Raw genomic sequence first — 23,953 nt, 5'->3', positions numbered from 1 at the left:
GGTACAGAACAGTTCACTATGTTCAGGGACAGCATCCTTATAAACCCGATGATCCAATCCAAAATCGACAGTAATAAGACGGATCTGTATCTCGGGTCAAAATGCTAGACATGAAAAGCAGTATGAGTATTTTAAAGGAGCAACTCTAGGCTATGAGATTATAACATATTAATACTTACTCTGAGTTATGTTTTTCAGAGTGGCTCACTCTGTAGAGTGTATCATAGTAGTTTAATAGTTTCAGAGGAGCAGACAGGAATGCCTAGTCATGAAGGAAACTGAAGCAGACAGGTGCAGCCGTACTGAAAGCAGGCTGAGATGTGTTAGTGCAGAACCAATCAGACAGAGGCAGGAGAGAAAGGAAACTGAAAAACACAGTACAGACTTTCCGTTTGTTGACATTTTGAGAGAAGGTTTTTAAATTCAAATGATGTACTTGCATAGAGCGGCATGACGTGCACACCTTTTCTATCTACTATGACAGTGCAACTTAAAGCTGTGTATCAAAAGCTAACACATATAACATTTCTGTAGTCTGAGCAGATTGCCTAGTAGTTTGAGGGGATTTGCAAATTCAGTTTTAACCACATCTATCTATCTTATCAAACACGTTTGATATTTACAACTGCACCGTTTCTATCATGTACTATGATTACAGACTTCAAAGAAAATGTTCCACTATCGAGTCTGTAGTGAACTCAAGCCAAAGAATCATAAATGAAAGTCTGCAAAACACAAAATACATAAATCTTTTTGGTATGGTCCTAGTTAGAGGTTATATAAAGAGAAATATTGGTTGATTAATTAAGAATCTCTCCTTAGAAAGCCCTAGGTGTGAACACCAGAATTCATAGAAGTTTAAGACAAATTGCCTGTAGTCAAGTCAGGTCAGTAATATTAAAGAGCAACAGTCAGAAGTAGCAGTCGGCGGCCCTTTGCTGCAACCTGTTTCAAAATATGAGTCATGTCTGTTTTTAAATTGGCATGTGCTATTATTTGAAGATGTCTGACAAGATGTCGGGAAAGTTTATTATCCTTTCTAAGAGCTAATTCCTTTTACTTAATGTTACAGATTTGCAGCTCCCAGTCATAAATTTAACACATTTCCCTTAAAAACCATCCCACGAAACCTCTTTTCCAAGCAGTTTGATAATATAAATCCTAACAAACACTTTATGAAACTCATCATCCATTCAGCTTGGGGTAGTTTCCTCTTTTCTTTTAAAGCAGTGCTATGCTAGGTCTGGTGGTTATTCACTAGAGGCTGGATACTGACTGAATAAAGTGAAATATAAGCTTCTGAAATGTAGTCTATCAATTGCTTGCCTCCATCTTCCGGCTGCGCTCCATGACTTTTCGCCTTCTGGCTCACATTTCCTCAGGAATGAAGTGCAGTGCTGAGTGTCCACATCGGACCATAAAAACAGCAACCGAGGCTGAGCATCAAGTTTATGTGAATGGACTGGAGCATAAAAAGTAATGGGTGGGACCATTGGAGTTCTTCTGAAATGGCTTTTTTAAAAGGTTTGTCGACATATTTTTCAGCAAGATGGTCTATTAAAAAGAGGAACATTTATATTGAGCTGTCAGTGGGTGGACGGGTCAGATGCTCCTTTAATAGTGTCCTCAGGCGGCCCGCAATTCAACAGGGGATCAGTGCCGGTGGCTGCCTCACCACTAACGAGATAATATTGTTTTCTAGGACAAGGTTTGATTTAGAGCAACTGGTTAAATATACCTCTCAGTTAGCAGCATTGTTAATGTAATTACATGACAGTTTGATTTAGAGCAGAATAATCTCTGATCCTCAGCTATGAATAACTGGAAACAAACCATTAGTCTTATTTTCAGACTGAGCTTGTTGCTCCACTTTTACCACAGGCTCCTATGTCTAATGAAGATGGATCTTTCTGCAGTAGAAATGATTGTGGTTCAGCCATTGTTATAGAAATGTACAATTTAACTGAGGTTACTCATCTCCTTTTTTTCCCCCTGAACCAATCCTCTGTTTCATGATGCTGTACCTGTCAGTCAGCTCTGAAAGGCATCAGTGGAATCTGCTCAACATGAAAAACATGGGAATCCAGTTGGAAAGCAGAGATGGCAGCCATTTAGAGCAGACATGACATCCACTTGACAGATAACCACCATGTGTGCATGTCAGATGAGAGACCACAGATAGGAGTAAAGGATCCCTGGCTTCTCTCTCGTCTGCCTCTGTGGAGTCCAAGAGACGTTTTTCATAGACAGCCAGTAATAATGCTTCTAGAAAAATCCAGGAATATTTATAATGTAATTATTGTAATGTTAAACATTATTGCTTTATAGGCCATGAATTAGGTTTTGAGATTGGGGATATAAACATTCTCCATTCAGAAACATCCAAGAGTTTTGTTCTTCTTTGAGTTTGGCTGCTCAGATGAAGACATAAAATACAACATTTTCTATGGATTTATTTTGATGTAAGAAATTAAATTCTGCCAAGAAGATCAGGTTTTCACAAGTACACTTATCTCTTCCTTTTGGATTCACAGCTTCAAAGTGATCTAAACTCCATGGATATCTCCTTTGGTAGAAAATGATGTTCCCAGTGACTGCAGTTTGTGCTTTCAGAAAAATATCCAGACTTTAAAATAGAAGATTCAAAAGTACAAAGTGAAATGGTGGAGTTTTAATTTTAAAAATGAAAGTATTTAAGTATTAGACAGGAGTAATCACAGAGGCCCCACTTCATTTATAGTAGTAGGATGAGGAAAGCATCTGGAAAGTGTTCCCTATAACAGCAGTCCCCAACATTTTTTGCACCACTGACCGGTTCATGTCCAACAATATTTTCACGGACCGGCCTTTAAGGTGTTGTGGATAAATACAACAAAATAAAACCAGTACCGGTAACAAAAAAAGAAGATTTATTCATAACACATGAGAAAAGACCCAGGGAAACCGAGTTAACGATAAAAACGCTGAACCCCCAATAAAACCCAATAAAAACCATGAAAACCATAAATTTCACACCCAAGCCTCAACTCTTGCAGCCCGGTACCAAACGACTCATGGACCGGTACTGGTCCATGGCCCGGGGGTTGGGGACCGCTGCCCTGTGATACTCAGTCAAGTTCAAGTAAAGATTTGATTTTAGATCAATTTTGAAGCATAATGATAATAATAAGCCTGAAGAATGAGGTGGAAGCCACATATTACTTCAATATTTAATAAACCACCCAATCTTTCCCTGATTGTATACGTTTATGCACAAAGTAAACTAAACATTGGCCGAAAATGTGTTTGGCTTTGCTCTGATGCTTTTGAACATCTATGTGTGCATGACAAGCAATAGAAAAAAGATAAAAACTAAAAGGAGACACACTCATCAAAGCATTGCCACACAGAGATGCACAGGCGTCTTACTCACTCAGTCAGAATAACAGATACACACTCTTTTGGATGTGCCCTATGCTTTGTACACATTTTGACTGTTCACTTCTTTATTTGCTAAGCATATATTTGCAAATTCAGTGTGTAGATTTAAAAATAAAAATATTATACCACGCATATAAAGTCACTCATCTTGCAAGAAAAACCTCATAGAATTTTATTTCTGTGTTGTGATATCTCTGCTTTCTGTTCATTCTTAGTAGCACACAAAACAATTCACTAGGTAGCCTAAATCTGAATGAGAAAACAAAAAGTCTTTTTTTTTTTAAAGTTGAATCATAATTGTGACATCAGGTTATTTTTAAAGATTTTTTTTCCCTTTTCAAAGACCAAGACAACATAAAGACATTTAGCTGTTTCTGCTCATTAGACCAGACATGTGCAAATTTTTCCTAAACCTCGAACAATTTATTAGTCATTACAAATCTATTAGTCATATTACAAATCTCCGTCAGTCGCTTCAAAGCAAAGAGCATGAAAGCAAAAAAGCTTTTATGGTAATTAAACCTACATTTTGCAGTCGGAGCTATAACAAAATGCCAAATCCTAAAACACGTGAATTTAAAATTGTGCATGTTAAAATATTTTCTTAGGAAATAAAACCAAAAGTCCTAACTAAATGTTATGGAAGCAAATAGAGCTGACCAGAATGCACATAATTTAACTTTATTTTATAGGTTTCTAGATCTGAATAATCAGAGTGGCATACAGTGGTGTTATCCATAAATGCCAGACTGCTTTGATTGAAGTACCTGCAGTAGGTCACACAAGACAAAAAAAGCTTTGTATTCGATCATGAAATCTTAAGATCAAAAAAGGAACATACATGTAGCATTATATTTTAAATGTGCCAGAAAATCATGAAAGTAAGAAGAAGAATTTAATGGGTCTCTGGTGGTGTGTCTGAATATCCCTTATTACATTTCCAGTGGCTATACAGAGAATAAGTTATGGTGTAAAGACAACACTTTCTTTGCAGAAGGCTTTGACGCCGTGTATAAGTCTGTTTCTGTCTCTCTGCTGCTGCCACTGCTGTCCCTGGATTTAATAACTTCAGTAGCCTTTCACTTATAAGGCTGTATGATTCCTTGAGGGACTTCAATTGATCAGTCAGTGGTGGGCTCTTACACTGTGGCAGCTAGATGAATGGTACTGACATCGACTTCATCTAAACCACTAAAGCATACACTCTGGGAATGTGAGAGCCCACTCATCTGTTTCTATATTCTTTCTCTCTAACGATTGTCCTCAGTGAGTAGAAGATTAAATATAAAGGAAAATTCAGCTTTTTTTTTTTTTTTTTTTTTACAACAAAACTGTGCTTGGAGAATAAAGACAGATGAACAAGCAATACTAGCTTTTTTTAGTGACTATAGTCTCCGTGTTTCTCCCTTGTCATCTAATCTCAAAAGCACCATGTTGCAGATGATTATGATTAGCTTGGTTTTTGGTTTGGTTACTCTCACAAATGCTGAATATCAAACTGCAAGTGTTTTCCTTAAGAAGAAAATGATCTTTTTTTAATGTTCTTTTTATATTTCTTTTTATGTTGTCATAACATTTGGTTCCTCATCGTGTTCTTTTAATAAAAGACTAATAGAAATTGTCCAGACGTCTATCTGAACAACAAAAACAAAAAAATTAAAATCATTGCAGTCATCTCATACTCTAAAAATCAATGTGGCTGTTATTATAGCTTATTTAGTTTGTAAGCTCACATTGGACCTTGCTGGATCTGCTATGCTGTGGAGTTTGCTTCTCTAGTGCTGTTCATTTTAAACCTGCAGTAGTGATTTTTTTCGCTGCTTCAGTACAGAAAACCGCAAACAAAGCAGCGACAAAGACCAAAATATCGCATCTTTGTATGATGAGCATGTTAGCAAACTGTAGCTTCTTAATACAGCTGTATAACACACACTAACATTCATTATCTCTGCCTATCTCTCTGTTGTTCTTTTATATTTTTTTAATTAACACTTGTCTAGTGGGTAGTAGTTGAAAGTTAGCCACACTCAAAATAAAGACCCTGTTATTTACCGTTTTTAGCTCTGTTTTTGTCTCTCCCAGTTGGGAAATAGCTCATTCTACTACAGACAGACATGTTGCAAATTAATGCATGATCACTACAGTGGCGGCTCTTAGGGGAACATCTTTTGGGTTCACTTGTCCTTGTAGAAGGAAGGGTCACTGCAGTACAATGTATAATGAAACATTTCTCTTCTAATTGGAGTGGGCTCTTTCAGGATGACAATTCCCCCATCAATATTGCATGAGGGGGTCACTGAATGATTTCATGAGTATGAAAATTATGTGAATTATATGATACGAACTGACAAGAGGGCTCTTCACCTCCTCAAAAAACAAATGAGGGAAATGATGCTGATGAGGGCGATGAAAATGAACCAACACTAGAACATAGTGTTCCCCATCAAAACACAAGATAAAAGAATACTTAGCAGAGGTGATTTTGGTGTTAAATGTCATCTTGACCAATGTTTGTCCCAAATATATAAGAATAGCATCCACAATGATAAAAAGTAGAATTTCTAGTTAAATTAAACTGATTCTGCCTCTCTCTCAGAGGTGAGTGTGTCTCTGCATCGTGCTGGGCCTGATTGTCAGCTCAGCAGGTTTACAGCATGGCAGAAATGAGTCGGTCTTTTCTGATATGGTAATCCAATTAAACACTGGTCTTGTGAGAGATCACTTCGTATTTCTCACCAGGCAATAGGAATGAATGTTTCATAAGTCAATACTTCAGTATGTCTCTGGTGTTTTTGATGCCACAATGACAGATTTTTTTTAATGTGGCTATTTCAATTGTTTTACCTGGATCTATTTTTAATAGGGATGCACCGATACCGATACTGGTATCGGGTATCGGGGCCGATACTGTAAAATGTGTGCGTACTCGTACTCGTAAAAGTTAACCGATACCATGAACCGATACTAATGTAGCCCGAATTTGGGCGTAGATACTCATAATTCCCATGGACTTGAACGCCACGGTAACATAAGGTGTTCACAGTTATGTGATGTAACTGTACCCTGAATTTAATTTGCCCTGTAATATGTCACAAGGTAAATACAGGTAATTAGAGCAATCAAACTGTTATGTTAATCATAAAGTATTATTTTATGGTATGTAACTCTGAAGGAGTTAAAATATTGTTCAGAGTTCTAATTTTCTGGAGGCCCGTGAAGGTAGCATAAAACGGGACCTGTGTATCTGTTGCAATGGAGGAGGAGAAGAGAACGGCATGGAGAGATGCACGAGGTTAGCTGAACCAAAGTGAGAGACTCGGCTAGTTTTACTGAGGTTAACTAGTACAAAAGAGTGTGTAACTAGAAAGCTAACCGTGTGGGAGCTTCGCAACAGAGTGTGGGTGAAGTGACTTTTTGTTTCAACGGTCGCACCACCGTGGAAAACTGTGTTTCCAGCTACGATCGCCGAGGCTAAAGGCTAGCCGGACTGCTTGGCTGCGCCACGGAGGCAGCCGCTATGGACTGTCGGAGAGCTGGACAGTGACGGGCTAACGTGCTGTAGCAGAGACAGCATCGGGTCCGCAGGGAGTGGATTTAGTGTGGGACTGGTGAACGGCGATCTACCGAGCAACGGAACTGTAAGTCAGACTTTTGTTCTCTTACTGGGGAGAAGAGGATTTTCTCCATCGTCCAGCGTGTGACAGCAAACAGGCCTGCAACAAGTGTGTATGTGAGTGTGTGGAGCCCATGTGTGAATATTGTATGTTTAGTGGATTTATATAACGTGTTTTGGAGTGTATATTAGTGAGTAACTTACCAAAAGGTGATAACATAAGTTGGGTTGTTTAATATAATTTGAAAGGGAATTATTTCATTTATACAGTGTATTTCATTTGGTTAAGGAATTGGAATATCATTTGAGTTTAAAAAAGGGATGTGTTGTACAGTATTTGTCTCTGCCCTTACGTTCAGTAAACGTTTCGTTTGTGTTAAAGAGTTGTCTGGGGTCGTTTCTTTACTACTGGTTAAGTTTAACTTGTGTGTGGTAGAAGTATCGGATTTTGTACTCGGTATCGGCAAGTACTCAGATCCAAGTATCGGTATCGGATCGGTTTGAAAAAATTGGTATCGTTGCATCCCTAATTTTTAATGCCCACTCACATCTCCTTTTAATGAGTGTTTTGGCTGTGGGAAGCTGGTAGCTGTTGTCATTCGTACCCTCTGTTATACCTGGAAAATATGCTGCAGTTAGTTGTGTTCAGCATGTAGAGGCTTTTGAGTTGGCAAAAATGGGTTACCGGCCTTTGGAGCAAACAGTATGATTTGAATCATTATTAATTCATATGGTGTCTCTATTGTATGCCCCACAACCTCTAGTTTTTTTTTTTATGGCTGCTGCTGTTTCTGCGGTTGGGCCCTCTGGCCAGAACCTTACTCTGTTTTCAGTGTTTTGATCTGCCTCTACGTTTGCCAACTGAAAAAGGCTGACTAGCTGCACACTGCATGAGGCAAGATTGAAACAGAAAATACACACTGGATTTTTTTTTTTAATGTGCTTCATACCTTATTGAATAACAGAGATTATTTCTTGTCAAGTGTGGATCTTTTCACGTCACCAAGAAGATTTGATTTGATGTTAATTCAGCTTAACAATACTAGGGTCTGTCAAGTGCACTTGTTTGAACTGTACACTTGGAGTTTAGATAAGCAGGTTCTTACTCACTCTAGATGTATAATTGTTATATTAAAGCTAAAATTAACTTTATGAATTATGTATTTTCTTTTAAATGATATAAGCTCCTGTAACTACATAACTAATTTGATTTGATGGGTCATTAATAAATATCTCATTTTGTGCTATATATATATATATATCAGTGTTGTTGCTTTGATGTCGCTAAATGAGCATGAAAGCAGTGCGGCTAACGATGAAATCACCCATTTGGAATATTTTCCCACTTAAGGAGATGCCATTGATATTCAAGACTCTGTGGCGTGTCTTGTTTGTCAGTTCTTTGATGAATTGACCTCAAGCACCTTGAGGAACACTCAGTAGATTTCATTTTGTAAACAATACTCGATATAAGATAAGATAAGATAAGATAAGATGACCTTTATTAGTCCCACAGGTGGGAAATTTGTTTTGTTACAGCAAAGTGCAAAGTTATGTAGCAGAAATTAGAAAACACTGGAAAGCAATAAAATAAAATAAAATAAAATAAAATACCACATACAATAGAATAAAATAGAATAGAATAATATATACAATAGAATAAAATGGAAATACAAATACTATATACTATACTATATATATTGCATGACCTTTACTGTTTCTTTGACTGCGTGTTGATGCATTTTATGTTTATGCATTTAAATTTTTTACATTACAGGAGCTGTATGCAAAGAGATTCTGGAGGTTCAGCTCAAAAACCCTCAGTAATGGTGACTACAAAAGAAACAATAATATTTTTTTAAATGCTAACTATCATAAGATATTTTTCAAATGCTTGAAATATTTTCCTTTATTTTTGTTTATACTTGTCTCATACCTAATAATACAGTATACAGAGTTGTTAAATGACATTTGTCAGTTTCATGAGAGTTATGTTTTATATGTATTTTTATCTTGTCTTTATTTGTTATTGACAGTAGAGAGAAGGAGTGTGAAAGGAAATAAAAGTTCTAAGCTGGTATCAAAATAGAAATTTGTTACTGGCTCAAGGTGTGTTATATCGTAAGTGTCATGAGCTGGTTGTGTGGCAGGCAGAGAGAGGACCCAAAATGCAGGACTTGGCAGACAGGCTTAACTTAAGACAGAGCTTTATTTGCTGGCAACTGGCTGATTGAACAATATACTGTAACAAACAGAGTTAAACTGGAGTAAACTAACTGAAACCACAAACCCTGAGACGCACACACACATACACACAACATGAGAAGATGACAACGACGTGACAAGGAACAGAGGAAAACTTAGGACCTAAATACACAGGATATCGAGAGTCTGAGCAATGGGTGGAAAACACAGCTGGACAAAATCTGACCAATGAAACAAGGGAAGCAAAACTAAATGTAACGCACATGAAACGAGGGACTGTCAAAATAAGACAAAGTGACAAGCACACTGAGAGTCAGACAAAGACACGTGAGCTTGACAGTAGGACAGGGGATAACAGATATAGAAAGACATGATGGACTGGACACAAAAAGGGGAACAGACATGAAAGCAAGCAATAGCCAAACTAGAACATAAGAACCACACCTATGACAGGGTGAAGAGACAGAAAGAGAGGGAGAAGGACTGCTGAGGAGGACAGACAGAGAAAAGACTGAGAAACTGGACATGAAAGGGAACTAAATTAAACAAGAACTAAGAACTTAAATAACAAAAAAAAGAGGCTCCCTTAAAGTAAAGATCAGAATTTCAGTATTCTGCAAAAATGAACAACAAACTCAAAAACCTGGGTCAAAGCCCCAGGACCACGACAGTTTAAGTAAAAGATCTTATGGTCTTTAATTAAAAAAGAAACACCAACAATCACTCGGAAACAGTCGGGAGGAAACCCATTGACTAAGGGATGGTTCAGCATCACTTGATCCATCCCTAACTATAAGCTTTTTCAAAAAGGAAGGCTTTAAGCCGAATCTGAAAAATAGAGTGTCTGTCTCCTGTATCCAAACTGGGAACTGGTTCCATAGTGGGGGGGCCTGATAGCTGAAGGCATGTCTACCTATTCTGCTTTTGAAAGCTCACAAGTAAGCCTGCAGTCTGACACGAAGTACTCGGTTAGGATAATAAGGTACAGTGGAGGTTTTCGAGATATATTGGGGTCATTATTCAAGGCTATGTGCGAAGAGAACAATTTAAAATTTAATTCTGAATTTAACAGGGAGAAATATGGCGTCTCTTTCTTGTCCCAGTTAGTGCTGTCGCTGTAGCATTCTGGATCAGCTGAAAGTTATTCAAGGTGCTTTTAGAGCTTTTCACAGCACTTTTGGAAAAATGCTTACAAAAATTCTGCAACAAATAGAAACACCCTATTCCAGGATGTCATTCATAGTATTACCCCAGTTTAAGCTTTTGAACTTGTAAGAGATGATTCGATGCATTATGTGCCTCAGTTTTGCCTCTTCAAGAAGTATTTCTCCTTTTTGCAGTCTGTGAAGTCTTCCAGCCACCATTAAAATGTACACCACGTTCCTTTTTTTCATGTATTCTCTGTCGTGCTTCTATTACTGTATGTTGTGCTTGACTGACCAGGTGATCCTGATATAGCAAGTCATGCAGCTGACAGCAGGAACAGCGTGTTGTCCTGGACGCCTCCCCACCTGCATGTTAGATCAATTGTTTGATTGCTGTAGAAGCTGAAAGCAACCTGTTGCTTTCTCCTAACCCATGCGATCAGTTCTTTGGTAAGAACAACAGGAGAGCACTTACCTAGTGATTGCCAACAAGTTTTTTTTAGTAGAGAAATGAATATACAGCTCTGTTCCATAAGGTTCAGTTTGCAGTGCCATTTCTCAAGGGCTTTCTAAGCTATGACCTGATTTATTTTGGGTTGTAGGACAAATTGCAGTCTGCTTTTAATGTATATATGTGGCCTAAAAAGTGTATTTTTGCAGAAATCAGCAACACTCCAAATATAACTTTAATGTCAGATTGACCTTAGGACTAGTCAGTGGGCTTTTTTAAAGAATTATTATTACCTCAAATGTGTGCATATCATCATGTATGATCAGTTTTTCCATATTATTCATTCACGTCTCCTTATTCTTCACTGACTTTAGGTCAGTGTGACTGAGTTCTTGAATTAAACAGATAATGTTCTTATGTTCTATTTAGCTGTTTCAGAACACAAAAAACTTGCTTTTAAAAAGAAAATGCGAGAATGAAGCATGACTCATGAGGACATTTTATAAATAAAAACAGCGGCTGTGGTTCTCTTTTTCTTGCCTGCCTTTTGTCATTGTGTTAGCACTAAATAAATGAATAAAAATAAGTCAGAGCGAGTGGCCAACGTGACGGGGAAAATAAGAAAATTAGAAGAGTGCATCTGTCATCTCTTTCCTTTTTGCATCAGGGTATTCCTACTTTGCAAAGTCTCTTATTGTAAACTGAAATGGGCTCATAAAAAATGACGAGTTTACTCATGAAGAGTACTCTGAACTTCATAGTACAATAAGTGTGCAGTAGGTCAGTTTGAGTTTTTCAGCCTTTAAATAAATGTTTTTTGTGACTCTATTAATAATATGAAAATTATTCAAATTATCATCAGTATCTAAACTAGCCACAATTTGGGATTACAAGGAAGACACTAAAGGAAATGTTCATTCCGACTGAGTTTGTCAGTTGTGTTACTCACAGTCCAAATAATAGTTTTGTAAGATGACATTATTAAAGTAAAGGCTATACCAGCTTAATACCGTTAACTGATGAGATACATTCAGTCACCTGGCATTCATCTGAAATAAACATCACTTAAAACACTGAATGAGCTTTACCCTCTAAATGAGGCCACAGAGCTAGGTTTTCTCCTTGCCACCAAATTTACCAATACAATATAGTGTAGCTGATGCTAACACTAACTGACATAAGGAAATTTAGTCATCAGACTATATCATTTGTTCATAAAAATAAACAAATTCAGCTGATAAATAACCAAATAGTCATCACTATCTCAAGAGTGACTATACATCGGTTTAAGTTTCATGTTTTATGACCCACTGCTGATCCCAATGATGTTGCTGGAACACAACATAGCAACCTAGAAAAGCTTTATATTTGTTGTACTTATAATTCACAATTATTTAAATGTCACATCTAATTGTTCAACAATTGCAGTAAATTGTTTCCTCCATACTTTTGTGCAGGTTCTGGTTGAATTTTGGCATTAATCAATCAAGTTTCGATGAATATCATTGCAGAGGAGATTAGAGTGGTATTGACTGGCTGAAGGGTTGGGCCTTGTGCCAGCTCTCATTAGCGGTCTCTGTCCTTTCACCTCGGTTTGTCTCTCAGTTTTCCCTGCTGCTAATGTTTGTGCCTGCTGATTTAAACCGATGGCAGTCCTAAGTGCTTTAATAGAAATGTATTGATCACAGGGCTTGCTAGGCATTTATGTGGCTACATGGATATTTTCACACAGAAAAGACAACAGGCAACCTATTTTCTGCATGTATACATTGCATTTTATGTCTTTCATTCTGCTGTTTTACAGTAAAAAAAAAACACATAATCTTCATGTGAAACATTTGTGTTTCATGTAAGCAGTCTGAATTCGGCCTTAGCTTGAGACCTATCGCCTATTAGTACTTGGCTATTGCAAAAAGAGCTTAGTCCATTTAGGTCAGTCAACCTAAATTTTCACCCAAAGTCTTAAAGGTTTTAACTCCAAGTTTGTCTCTAGTTTTCCAGTTTTTGAAAAACTCTTTCTCTGGTATCATTATTTCCCAGGACTCCATGCCCACTATGTAGAAGCCATAGTAATCACACATTGTTGTTTCTTACTCAGCTGACCCCTACGACCTGCTCTCTGACCGCTCACCCCTTCCACACTGCATGGTGTTTTTAGAACGAGCCTCACAGTCAGCGACCTTGGTCAGCAGCTCCAGTTTTAATCAGTGGTTGTCTTCAGATGGGGAGTCCAAAGTAGCCGCTTTCTGTTTCCTTAACGAGTCTACAGTCCAATTCTCACTTGCAGCCTATGCTGTAGCTCTCACTTGCTTTGTTTCTTTTTACATCAGGGTGATTGCCTCTTTATGAATGTGCCTGACCAGCACCTAAAGAAATTGGATACTAATTACCATTGCATGTTTAGTAATATTAATAGCTAAGATAGCTAGGAGGCCATCCTAATTCCCACTTAGTCATATATAAATCTGGTTTTATACGTAAAGTTTTACATATAAATCTGCCCCTGGACTGGTTCCTTACTATCTGTGAAAATATAAAATATGTAAAAACCAAAGTCACTTTCTCTCATAATATTTTACAAATTTTTATGTATACAGGGTGGGCCATTTATATGGATACACCGTAATAAAATGGGAATGGTTGGTGATATTAAAGTCCTGTTTGTGGCCCATTAGTATATGTGAGGGGGCAAACTCCTCAAGATGGGTGGTGACCATGGGAGCCATTTAGAAGTCGGCCATCTTGGATACAACTTTTGTTTTTTCAATAGGAAGAGGGCCATGTGACACATCAAACTTATTGGTAATGTCACAAGAAAAACAATGGTGCACTTGGTTTCAACGTAACTTTATTCTTTCATGAGTTATTTACAAGTTTCTCTTTGTTCACAGCCATTGACATGTCGAAGAGGTTAACACATGAGGAGCGGATCGAAACTGTGTTGATATCTGGTGAACGCAGTAACCGGGTCATTGCAGCAGATTTCAATGCAAGACACCCTACGAGACCACCCATCTCCCATGCTACAGTTAGCAAACTGCTTGCTAAGTTTCGTGAAACTGGTTCAGTGTTGGATTTGCCAAAATGTAGACGCAAGAAAACTGTCACTAATGAAGAAACATCAGTGGCTGTCCTAGCTTCATTCAGCAAGAGCCCACAGCGTAGCACTCGCCGCATGTCACTGGAGAGTGGCATTAGTCGAACATCCCTTCGGCGGATATTAGCTATTCACAAATGGCACCCTTACAAGCTCCAGCTACTGCAGCATCTCAACGAGGATGACCCAGATCGGCGCACAGAATTTGCAGAATGGGCAAAACAAAAATTGGAACAGGACTCTCAGTTCACGCAGAAGATTTTGTTCAGTGATGAGGCAAACTTTTATGTGAATGTTGAAGTTAACAAACAAAACCACCGCTATTGGTCTGACACTAACCCACATTGGATGGATCCCTCCAAGACTGTTGGCACAACAAAAGTGATGGTTTGGTGTGGTATATGGGGTACAACAATAGTGGGTCCATTCTTCATCAATGGAAACCTCAAGGCCACTGGATATTTGAAATTGCTACATGATGATGTGTTTCCCTCTTTATGCACTGAAGCTGGCACGTTCCCTGAGTTTTTCCAGCAAGATGGTGCACCACCACATTATGGGTGCCAGGTCCGAGCATTCCTAGATGAACAGTTTCCTGGAAAGTGGATTGGTCGTCGTGGGCTAGTTGAATGGCCCCCAAGGTCTCCCGATCTGACCCTCTTAGACTTTTATCTTTGGGGTCATCTGAAGGCAATTGTCTATGGTGTGAAGTTACGAGATGTGCACCTGAAACTACGGATACTGGATGCCTGTGCTGGCATTTCTCCTGCGGTGTTGCTATCAGTGTGTGAAGAGTGGGAGAAGAGGGTTGCATTGACAATCCAACACAATGGGCAGTACATTGAACACATTTTATAAGTGGTCAGAAACTTGTAAATAACTCGTGAAAGAATAAAGTTACGTTGAAACCAAGCACACCATTGTTTTTCTTGTGACATTACCAATAAGTTTGATGTGTCACATGGCCCTTTTCCTATTGAAAAAACAAAAGTTGTATCCAAGATTGCCGACTTCTAAATGGCCACCATGGTCACCACCCATCTTGAGGAGTTTGCCCCCTCACATATACTAATGTGCCACAAACAGGACTTTAATATCACCAACCATTCCCATTTTATTACGGTGTATCCATATAAATGGCCCACCCTGTAGAATAAACAACAAAACAACAATATTTGCTTTGTTATGCTGCCCCACTTTACAAAATAATAAGTCAGTTATAAAAGACTGGATTCTTGTAGTTGCTCTTCAAGTTGCACTGAACCTGTTTTGACCTTGATATTTATTTTATGCAATCTGCATATTGTGTTAACTCTTGTAGAGTGCGACTTTTAATAATTGTTGTGATGTCTGTTGCCCTCTTGGCCAGGTCATTCAAGAAAAAACCCCCAAACATTTTCTTTAATCACACTGAGTTTTTTACCTAGAGAAAAATGTCAGAGTGGAGATGCATACAGAAAAAAACTATATAAATGAAGCACATCAGAGTTCAGACAGGGTTTGAATGTGATATCTAGCCCTATCTTTGAGTTAATGCAATTATATTGTTTAAATGTAAGCCGTTATTAATCCATTATATACATTATATAAAATGTGTAATGACTAATCAGTTAATGCTCTATTTGTTTTCCCTCACAATAAGGTAATTTACAATGACTATCTTTCCCCATTACCCCTCTAGGGATCACCTATTGTCCGTGTGCATCTATCTCTTAACAAAGTTTGAATATTCTGACAAAGCTATTCCAACTTTTGAAATTAACTTTGACCGGGGGCGTGCTGGTGGCTTAAAGATAATCACATCAAGGGCATGCAGCCTGACCTGTTTTTGCATCAGTAAGTTTCTGCTCACTGAAAAGCACTTAATCGTCAATTGTTGTCTTGGCTTTTGTGGGAATGTGAATAGCACCTTATTGATTGGAAGCAAAATGTTTTTAATGTTGTAGATGAGATTTCAGGATTGCTAGCTAATGGGAAGATGGAAGCTCGCTGCAATTTATTTTCAAGAAGAGGCCCAAATTGGAAAATCTTTACAGACATAATTAAGGCTTATCTGATAGTATTGTCAGAACCTTTCAGATGCTGTTTTTATTTATTTATTTTACCTATGCAGCAGTGTTTGTTAGGTACCAAAACACAAACATGCACAGCATTGAGATGGGTCTATCCAGAAGAGTAATGAATGTAATGTAAAGAGCAGTATTGGTTTTTCATCAAAGCTAATGACAGTAAAAACAATGTCCTTGTAACTGGTATTGCATTTTTTTGCCATTATTTTGCCAAATAATTTAAAACTATGTCTTTTGTTGATGTTATATTATCAGTAAGATTAGGCTTACCCTAATGGAAGGTGTTACTTTTGTCCTCTGGTTGGGATTATGGGTCAGTGCATTGTGTGTGCCGCTCAAGGATATGGGTATGTGGACCAGTGGAGCTACATGAAGTTCAAAGTCAGGCTCCTCCACCTGGGGTATGACCTGGATATGAAGTAGCCATGGTGTTTTGGTGTTTCAAATAAGATTTCACTATAACAGATAATTGGTACTAGTGGGACTCTCCTTATAATAATATAGGCATGAAAGCACTCTGCTGGGGAAACATTGTGCAGTCTTCTATGGGCAAAACTCGTGTCCTGACAAAACATTAACAACAGTCTCTCTTGCACCTTTTCTCAGCACTATGCTTTATACTATCTTTTATACTGGATGACTACTTTCTCTTGATCTTTGCAGAACACTTGTTTTGTTGGAAAGAACTGTACAGTGGGTATTCATATTACTAATCCATGTAATCCAAGTAATCGAGAATTGTGGTTTGTAACGCTTGAAAATCAAAAATTTGTTAAATTATTAGAATATGCCATTCTGATCTTGAGTAAATCACTATTCAAACAATATAGCTGTCTCAGTCTAGTTCAATGAATGTAACCACAATCATAGGGAAGACTGGTGACTTCGCTGTTATCTGAATAACGATCATCAAAACACTCCACAGAGAGGGTAAGCCACAGAAGCTCAGTGCTGGAGAAGCTGGCTGTGCGACTGCTGGATTGAAGCATATTGATAAAAAGTTGAAAAGTGTGGTAGGAAAAGTTGCACAAACAACAGAAGCTGGTGTCAGACCATCAAGAGCCACCGCAAACAGATATCCTTAGGAAAGGGGCTACGACTGTCAGAGCTAATGTCAACCCACTCCTGAGCCAGAGTCAACATTGCTTATCTGAACTAAGTAGAAAAAGAACTGTGTCAGATGCCTTTTTGGCCCAATGTTATCTTTTCAGATTAAATTTTACATTTTATTGGAAATCCTTCTAACTGATCATTGGAGCTATTCTAAAAATTTAGGACACCGGATTTCTCATTTACATGAGCTATAAACCATGAGCATCAAAAGTAAAGCAAAAAGGACTTGAAATATTTTAATTTAGAGGTAACCAATAAAGAATCTATGAAATTTGAACTTTCTGAATTTAAAAAAAGTTTTTTTGAGCTGTACTATAATTTAGTAGCTGGGCAGTTGATGCCATATTACAAAAAGATGCCAGTGTACCTTGTTTATATTCATTTGGTTAGCTTTTGGGCATCTTTAAATTTCTTTGCTCTCTTGCAAAACTGATAAAACTTACATATCTGTACAGTAATATGAGAGTACCACCCGCAACTGGTTAGTTTAGTGTACCACAAATGCTGGAAATATGCTGCAATGTTTACCATGCTCATCCATCACCATAAAAAAGGGCACTTTAATTTATTTTTAGCCAGTCCCACTGCTGCCATAATTAGTCACAAATGTATATTTAAAATGATTCCCATCAACTGCACTGGAGTCTTCTGTATGATTAATTTTGTAAATGATACAGGAAAGGTAAGGACAATTAGATAATCTATATTAGAAAGTAACCTTTGCAAAGAATTACAGTTTTAGTGCAGCCACATGGGAATGGGGCAGAATATCAAAAACAAGGTTGGACATTCAGAGTGTAAAGGGAATAGAGGTTCAGTGGTTGAAAGTTTTAGCTCCATGCAAGACGGCCCTGAGTTTGTACCCTTCTGCTTGCACTTATTTTCTATGGGAGCTCCAGCTTCTCCCGCAATCACAACATGCGCTTCTCCTCTTGTGATCTTGACCAAAGTACTGGCTGAATAGATCTCCTAACACAATGCTCCTTTAAATGATTTAATGTAATTTTCAATGAATCCAAAAAATATATCAAGCATTTTCAGTGGGAGTCTCCCGCTGAAAACGCTACGTCCAGATGAACAGAATCAACTTTTGGAGATTTCCTTACCTGGATGATTGAGAATGCATCAAGACATATCAAGCATTATAAGAAAAACAAAAGACCCATATATTAAAAAATACAAACACTGTATACAAACTACCCATTTAGAGTCTTGGTATTTGTAGCTTTATTGTTGTGGTGAGAACTATTTCAGTTTGAAAAAGGCCGTCTCATACATTCTAACCAATGTGTATATTTGTGTTTCCAGTTCATGTGAAAGCAGGAACCTGTGAGGTAATTGCTGCACATCGATGCTGCAACAAGAACAAGATCGAAGAGCGATCCCAGACTGTCAAATGCTCCTGCTTCCCTGGACAGGTGGCAGGAACAACAAGAGCAGCTCCATCTTGTGTAGACGGTATGCCAAGCGTCTCATTACAGTTTTGGTGATGATTTGAGACCAAATTCTGATTAGGGTAGAAATGTGGCATGGTGTAAACCTGTCACACCTGTCACTGTGCCTCTGGTGCTTATTTCACTGATCGTTTGGCACAGGGAGTTTCTCGTGAAGCAAAAAATACAATGTTGAGATTGCTGTTGTATAACCCAAAGGCTTCATAATCTTCAAATCAAATCACTTACCAGTTCATTCACTCAGCTCTTTGTCTGCTTTTGAAGTTATATCAGACATGTTCAGTGGAGCAGACAGAAGGCCAGGTCATTTAAAATCATGTCAAAAGTGGCCTCAGTTACAGGTGAATCGATCCCTATCTCCTCTTTTCACTGTAATATCTCTGACAAGGCTTCCATATTTTGACAGTTCTCCCTTCACTTTAGAAATGTCAGGGAAAGCTGTTTCTACCCTATAGGCCTCCTTGAAGCAACAAAAAATCTTGACACATAAGCTTGCTGCACACTTTCGTTCTCCTCCTACATACAAACATTCATCCTCCACACACCTTAACACACCTGCTCACAACTCTCACTGGCTTGACATTGACCCATGCCCTGTAATTCAGGCCTGAAAACACTCCGGGGCAGGACTGACAGGTCTCCACCGCCAGCTAGAGATCAAAATGCTCTCGTTAATCACTGTGCTGTGTATAGAAGTCAAAGGCACTTGCTGTTACTTCAGCCAGAGCAGAAGAGAGCTGCATATTTAAACAGCATGGTGCTAATTGTTTTTTTCTTTTCCTTTATTTCTGCTTTTATTTTACTCCCAGCATCCATAGTTGCACAGAAGTGGTGGTGCCAGATGCATCCCTGCATGGATGGAGAAGAGTGCAAAGTGCTGCCCGACCTCAAAGGATGGAGCTGCAGTACAGGAAACAAAGTTAAGACAACTAAGGTGTGTTAAGTTCTGTGTTTGAAAGTAAAAAGTGGGTTCGCTCCTTCATTCATTAAATTGCTAAAATCAACACAATAACACAGTGATAACAAAGTCACAGCCTAGAATAAAAGCTGTAAGAAAACGTGACCCTAAAATAACGGGGAAGTGCGAGGTGAAAGAAAGGAAGAAAACCTAAGAAAGCACTGAAAGTTTTTTTTTCATTAACTTCAGATGAATGAGATCAGAGTAGGCAGAGTAGAAGGCAGCAGGAGAGGAAGATGTGACTCACAGGGGAGAATCAGTGAAGTGTATCTTGAAGCGATCAGCTTCTGCACTGGAAGGGGGTGAGTTAAGTTCAGCAATCTATTTACTTTTAGACCTATTTTGTTGTCTAACTACAGTCAGTTTATTGTATTTTACTTAAGCTACTAATTTAGTTGCAGCATTTAGATAAGGTATTCGGCAATGCAGGTGGCTCTGGGGCAGACCAGGATGTATAGGGAAGCTGCTCGTTTGGACGATTTCTGTTTTCTGACTGTGTTCGATCATCCAAATTCTAGATAATGTTAGGAAAATTAGGTTGGTTTATGTGGACAAACTGCCTGGCTTGAGCTGCAGGAGGCAGGACACGGGATGATCACTCAAGTGTTGTTAAATACACCAGACAATTACATCCTCTTTTCCCACCTTGGCACAATCATTCAAACTTTGTAGGGAGCTGACAGGTTAAAATGTGTTTAATATATGATCCAACTGTGTCAGCCAGTTTAAAACTGTTTTGGACTGAAAATCTCAATCAGGCTTTCTGGAAAAGGCCTGGTTCCAAGTAAAGAAGGCAATAAAAATGCATGGTATTGTACACTGACTGGATATTTTATAAGGTACACCTTGCTGGTATCAGTCTGGACCCTCTATTGCTTTTGTGGCATAGATTTAACGAGGTGCAGGAAACGTTCCTCTGAGATTTTGGTCCATATCAACATAACAGCATCATACAGTTGCTGCAAATTTGTCAGCTGCACATTGCTGATGGAAATCCTTTCCTACACATACCAAATGTGCTCTGTTGGACTGAGATTTCGAGACTGTGGAAGCCATGAGTGCAGTTACTTTCCAGAAACCAGTTAGAGACGATTTGAAGTTGTTGTGTTATTAATCCTGTTGGAATTAGCCATCAGATGATGGGTACTACCATGTGAATTTTTCAGCAGAAATTGATAAAGAAGAAGAATTAATAAAGACCAGTTGCCCAATTTTAGTGAGTCTGTGTGAATTGCAGCCTCAGTAACCATTGCCTAGCTGACAGGAGTAACACTGATGTGGTCTTCTGCTGCTGATGGAGGTCACATACTTCAAGGTTCAATGCTGTTGTACATTCAGAGATTTGTTCTACTACTAGTGTCAATTCTTCTCTGACATCCAGCATTAACACGGCATGTCTGCCTAAAGAACTGCTATTCCCTGGATCTTTTCAGTTTTTGCACCATTCACTGTAAATTCCAGTGATGGTCGTACAGGAAAATCCCAGTAGATCACCAGTTTCTGAATTACTCAGGGCAGCCTGTCTCACACCAAGAACCATGTCACATTCAAAGTCACTTAAATGAACTTTCTTTGTACTTTTGATGCTTGGTTTGAGTCAAAAGTGGGAAGAAAGGTCCCCTTTTCTTCCCATTGAGATGTCAGCAGGTCATCTTCACCATGTCTACATGTGATTGACTGAATAGTTATTTATGTTAAGACGGAGTTGAACAGGTGTACCTAATAAAGTTTTCCATTAGTGTATACATTTGCTGAACACATAGTAGATGTCAAATTAAGAAATGAAGAATACAACACATTCATATACTGATGATAGGTATGTTATTGGACTGATATAGAGATATGATATAGAGCTACATCATAACAATGCATATAAATAGAGATAATGCATTCAGTGCCTTCACCGTGTTCTTAAACAACTTTGGAGATGAGCTGAGATAAATATAGCATATACTGTATATTTTATTATGGCTTCAGTTTATTTTATATGTAGCTCCTGTTAAGCAACATTCAAAAGTAATACGTATTTAATCAGAACTAATTGTTGTAATATTAGTCACAATTGGTTTCTTTTAACTTTTTCTGTCAGAATGTAATTTCTTGGGGATTTAAGAGATAATCTGACATATTTAAATAGCACTTGATGAATTACAATTATTAAATCATGAAATGAGCTCAGGGTTTTAATCACAAGTTGACATCTAGGCTTGTTTTAAGACAGCCAGACTGCAAAATATTTAGTGTCAAAATGATTACTGAATATTCATTTTGTGCTTCATTAATATATGCAATAAGACATTTGTCTTTTTTCTGCATGCGTAATTTCACACTCAAAGAAATTAAATCATTACAGGCTGAAAGTCAGATATAATCTTTTATATGACTAGAATAAATATAGAAATACAATTATCATGAGAGTCTGCACTGTCAGTTGGTAGTTGACTACTTTGTAAGCAAAAAACAATTATCATATCTGTAATAGACAATGTGATTGTACACCACTGAGGTCACTGATACAAGATGGAAACTGCAGCCTCTGATGAACGAAATGTTTCGCATGACTGATCAGATTCGTATACCATGTAGCCATCTCATCCTCAAGGTTTCTGCATTAAGGTTAAGTGAGGGGAGGCTTGAATCACAGCCTGCCTTTGAATAGGCTTGCATTTGACTTCCAAAGTGCAAGAGAGAAGCAAAACAAAGGCAAGCAATGGCAGGAGAAAGACAAACAAACAACGAACAAATATTCCCCCAGGAAGCAAAATTGTCGAGTGGGATATGCTGAAGGAGCCAGGAGGGCTCAAGCTGGAGCACTTCTGGAGATTAATAGAGGTTATCTGGAAGTGTGTTCTGGGTTTGAGGGTGTGGTGGACCTGAAGTGGATGGTAGGTGAGGAGGGGGGACACAGTAGGCCCTTAGCCATCCATCACGGTCCACTGTTTGACTCACCAAACGCCTGTAGTTGAGCTGCCTCTTCCATTATTCATGCCTACAGGAGGCCGGGATGAAGCAGAGCTTTTTATTTTAGCCGGGTTAATAATTCATGCCCTCTCACACAGCCATGGGAAAGCAGAAACAGAGGCACAGACGAGCAGGGGTCCAGGTGGCTAGTAGAACCCGTCAGAACCTCAACTCTTTTTTGATTAGGGAGTCAGCGGGGGTCACTCCATGCTCATGGCCTTGCTACCTCCCACAGAGAGCCAGCCAGGGACGGCTTATGTTTGCTAGAGGGCTCTGTACCTGAGTATCTCAACAGTTAACATCATTCTGAGGAATGAAGGGAGGGTTTCCTGAGGACTGAGCTCAGGTTCTTAAGTGTGGCATTGGTGCAGTAAATGTTTCTGTGAAGTCTATTACTCTCTGAATAGAAATTCCAACAAATGAAACTGGAGCATATCCAAAAATAGTATTTCAATGATACAAAATGTAAGCCTTTTAAGTCTTGGTTACAACTTAGGTTGAAAGACATAAACTCTGGTGAAAATTGTATTTTACACTCCACTTTTCTTATATAATATGCGATTTGAAGATTTTACAACCACTTTTTTTTAGGTCTATATAAACTAACTATTGACACCATGCAGACATTTTTACAAAAACTGGACTTAAAAAATACTTTTTGCAGTTTTTAAACAGGGTAAAGTGTAAAAAGTCCAATAACAGTCATAATTACATTAATTTAAGTACGTCCATGTACAGAAAGAGAAAGGTCAGAGGTAGCCTGGTTTTACAGTACACTGCATATTGGTTTCTTTGAACTTAGGACTTGCAAGTTTACAGTTTGTTTTGGCTTCACAGCTTTTATCAGTGTCTTTACAAAACCAGTGGGCAGAAATGCTTTAGAGAACAAAAGGTAACCCCACTGTTGTTTACAATACTGCTTTTAGACTGAGCTCAGTTCAAACTCTTCAGTCTCTAAGTTATATTTCATATTTGGAACATTAAGGGTCCAGAACAGACTTTGCAGTACATGCCTCCTACAGTACTTATTGCCCAGCAGTGTTGCTTCGATTAAAAAAAAGAAGTGTCAATTCAGTTATGATGAAGTCACATCAGTAAAGTAGATGTCTTAACACCTCCCTAGGCCCCTTTTCAGACAGCTCCAGTTGTTACCTCTTTCTCAGCATGTCCAGCAGCAGCTAGTGTTATGGTCCTGCTCTTAATGTCAGGAATTATAACCTCGGCTGCTCCCGCTTTTCACTTCTCATCAATCAGAAGACAAAACAAAAAGAGAGCCTTTCCACTTGACAGGTGCCGCTTGTAGAGAAAGTGTTGAAGTGTGTTGATTGATAGCTGTCCAAGAGAGATTTTTTTTCCAGTAAAAAAATATGAAAATATCTCTTCTTCTCTCTAACATAACTGTGTAAAGTGTATGCATTTTAGCTACAATGTATCAGATAAATTATAGGTGTAGTCCAGCTGAGAGAA

The 23,953-nt window shown here is 38.3% G+C and overlaps 1 protein-coding gene across 2 annotated transcripts in view; it reads left to right on the top strand.

The window, feature by feature from the left end:
- The window catches only part of tafa3a (TAFA chemokine like family member 3a), a 109,517-nt gene that overhangs the window by 79,822 nt on the left and 5,742 nt on the right, over positions 1–23,953 (top strand). Inside the window, exons 3-5 of one of the 2 annotated variants that reach the window (XM_039611823.1) lie at positions 18,422–18,571; positions 19,377–19,501; positions 19,715–19,827. In XM_039611823.1, the coding sequence (XP_039467757.1) occupies positions 18,422–18,571; positions 19,377–19,501; positions 19,715–19,827 (388 nt within the window). The remainder of the gene's footprint in view (positions 1–18,421; positions 18,572–19,376; positions 19,502–19,714; positions 19,828–23,953) is intronic. The other variant, XM_039611824.1, reaches the window with a different exon arrangement.

Source organism: Oreochromis aureus, linkage group 5 (genome assembly GCF_013358895.1).
Source record: "Oreochromis aureus strain Israel breed Guangdong linkage group 5, ZZ_aureus, whole genome shotgun sequence".
Taxonomy (NCBI): Eukaryota; Metazoa; Chordata; class Actinopteri; order Cichliformes; family Cichlidae; genus Oreochromis; species Oreochromis aureus.
The sequence above is the reverse complement of the archived record's forward strand: the minus strand, read 5'-3'. Positions and strand labels throughout refer to the sequence as shown.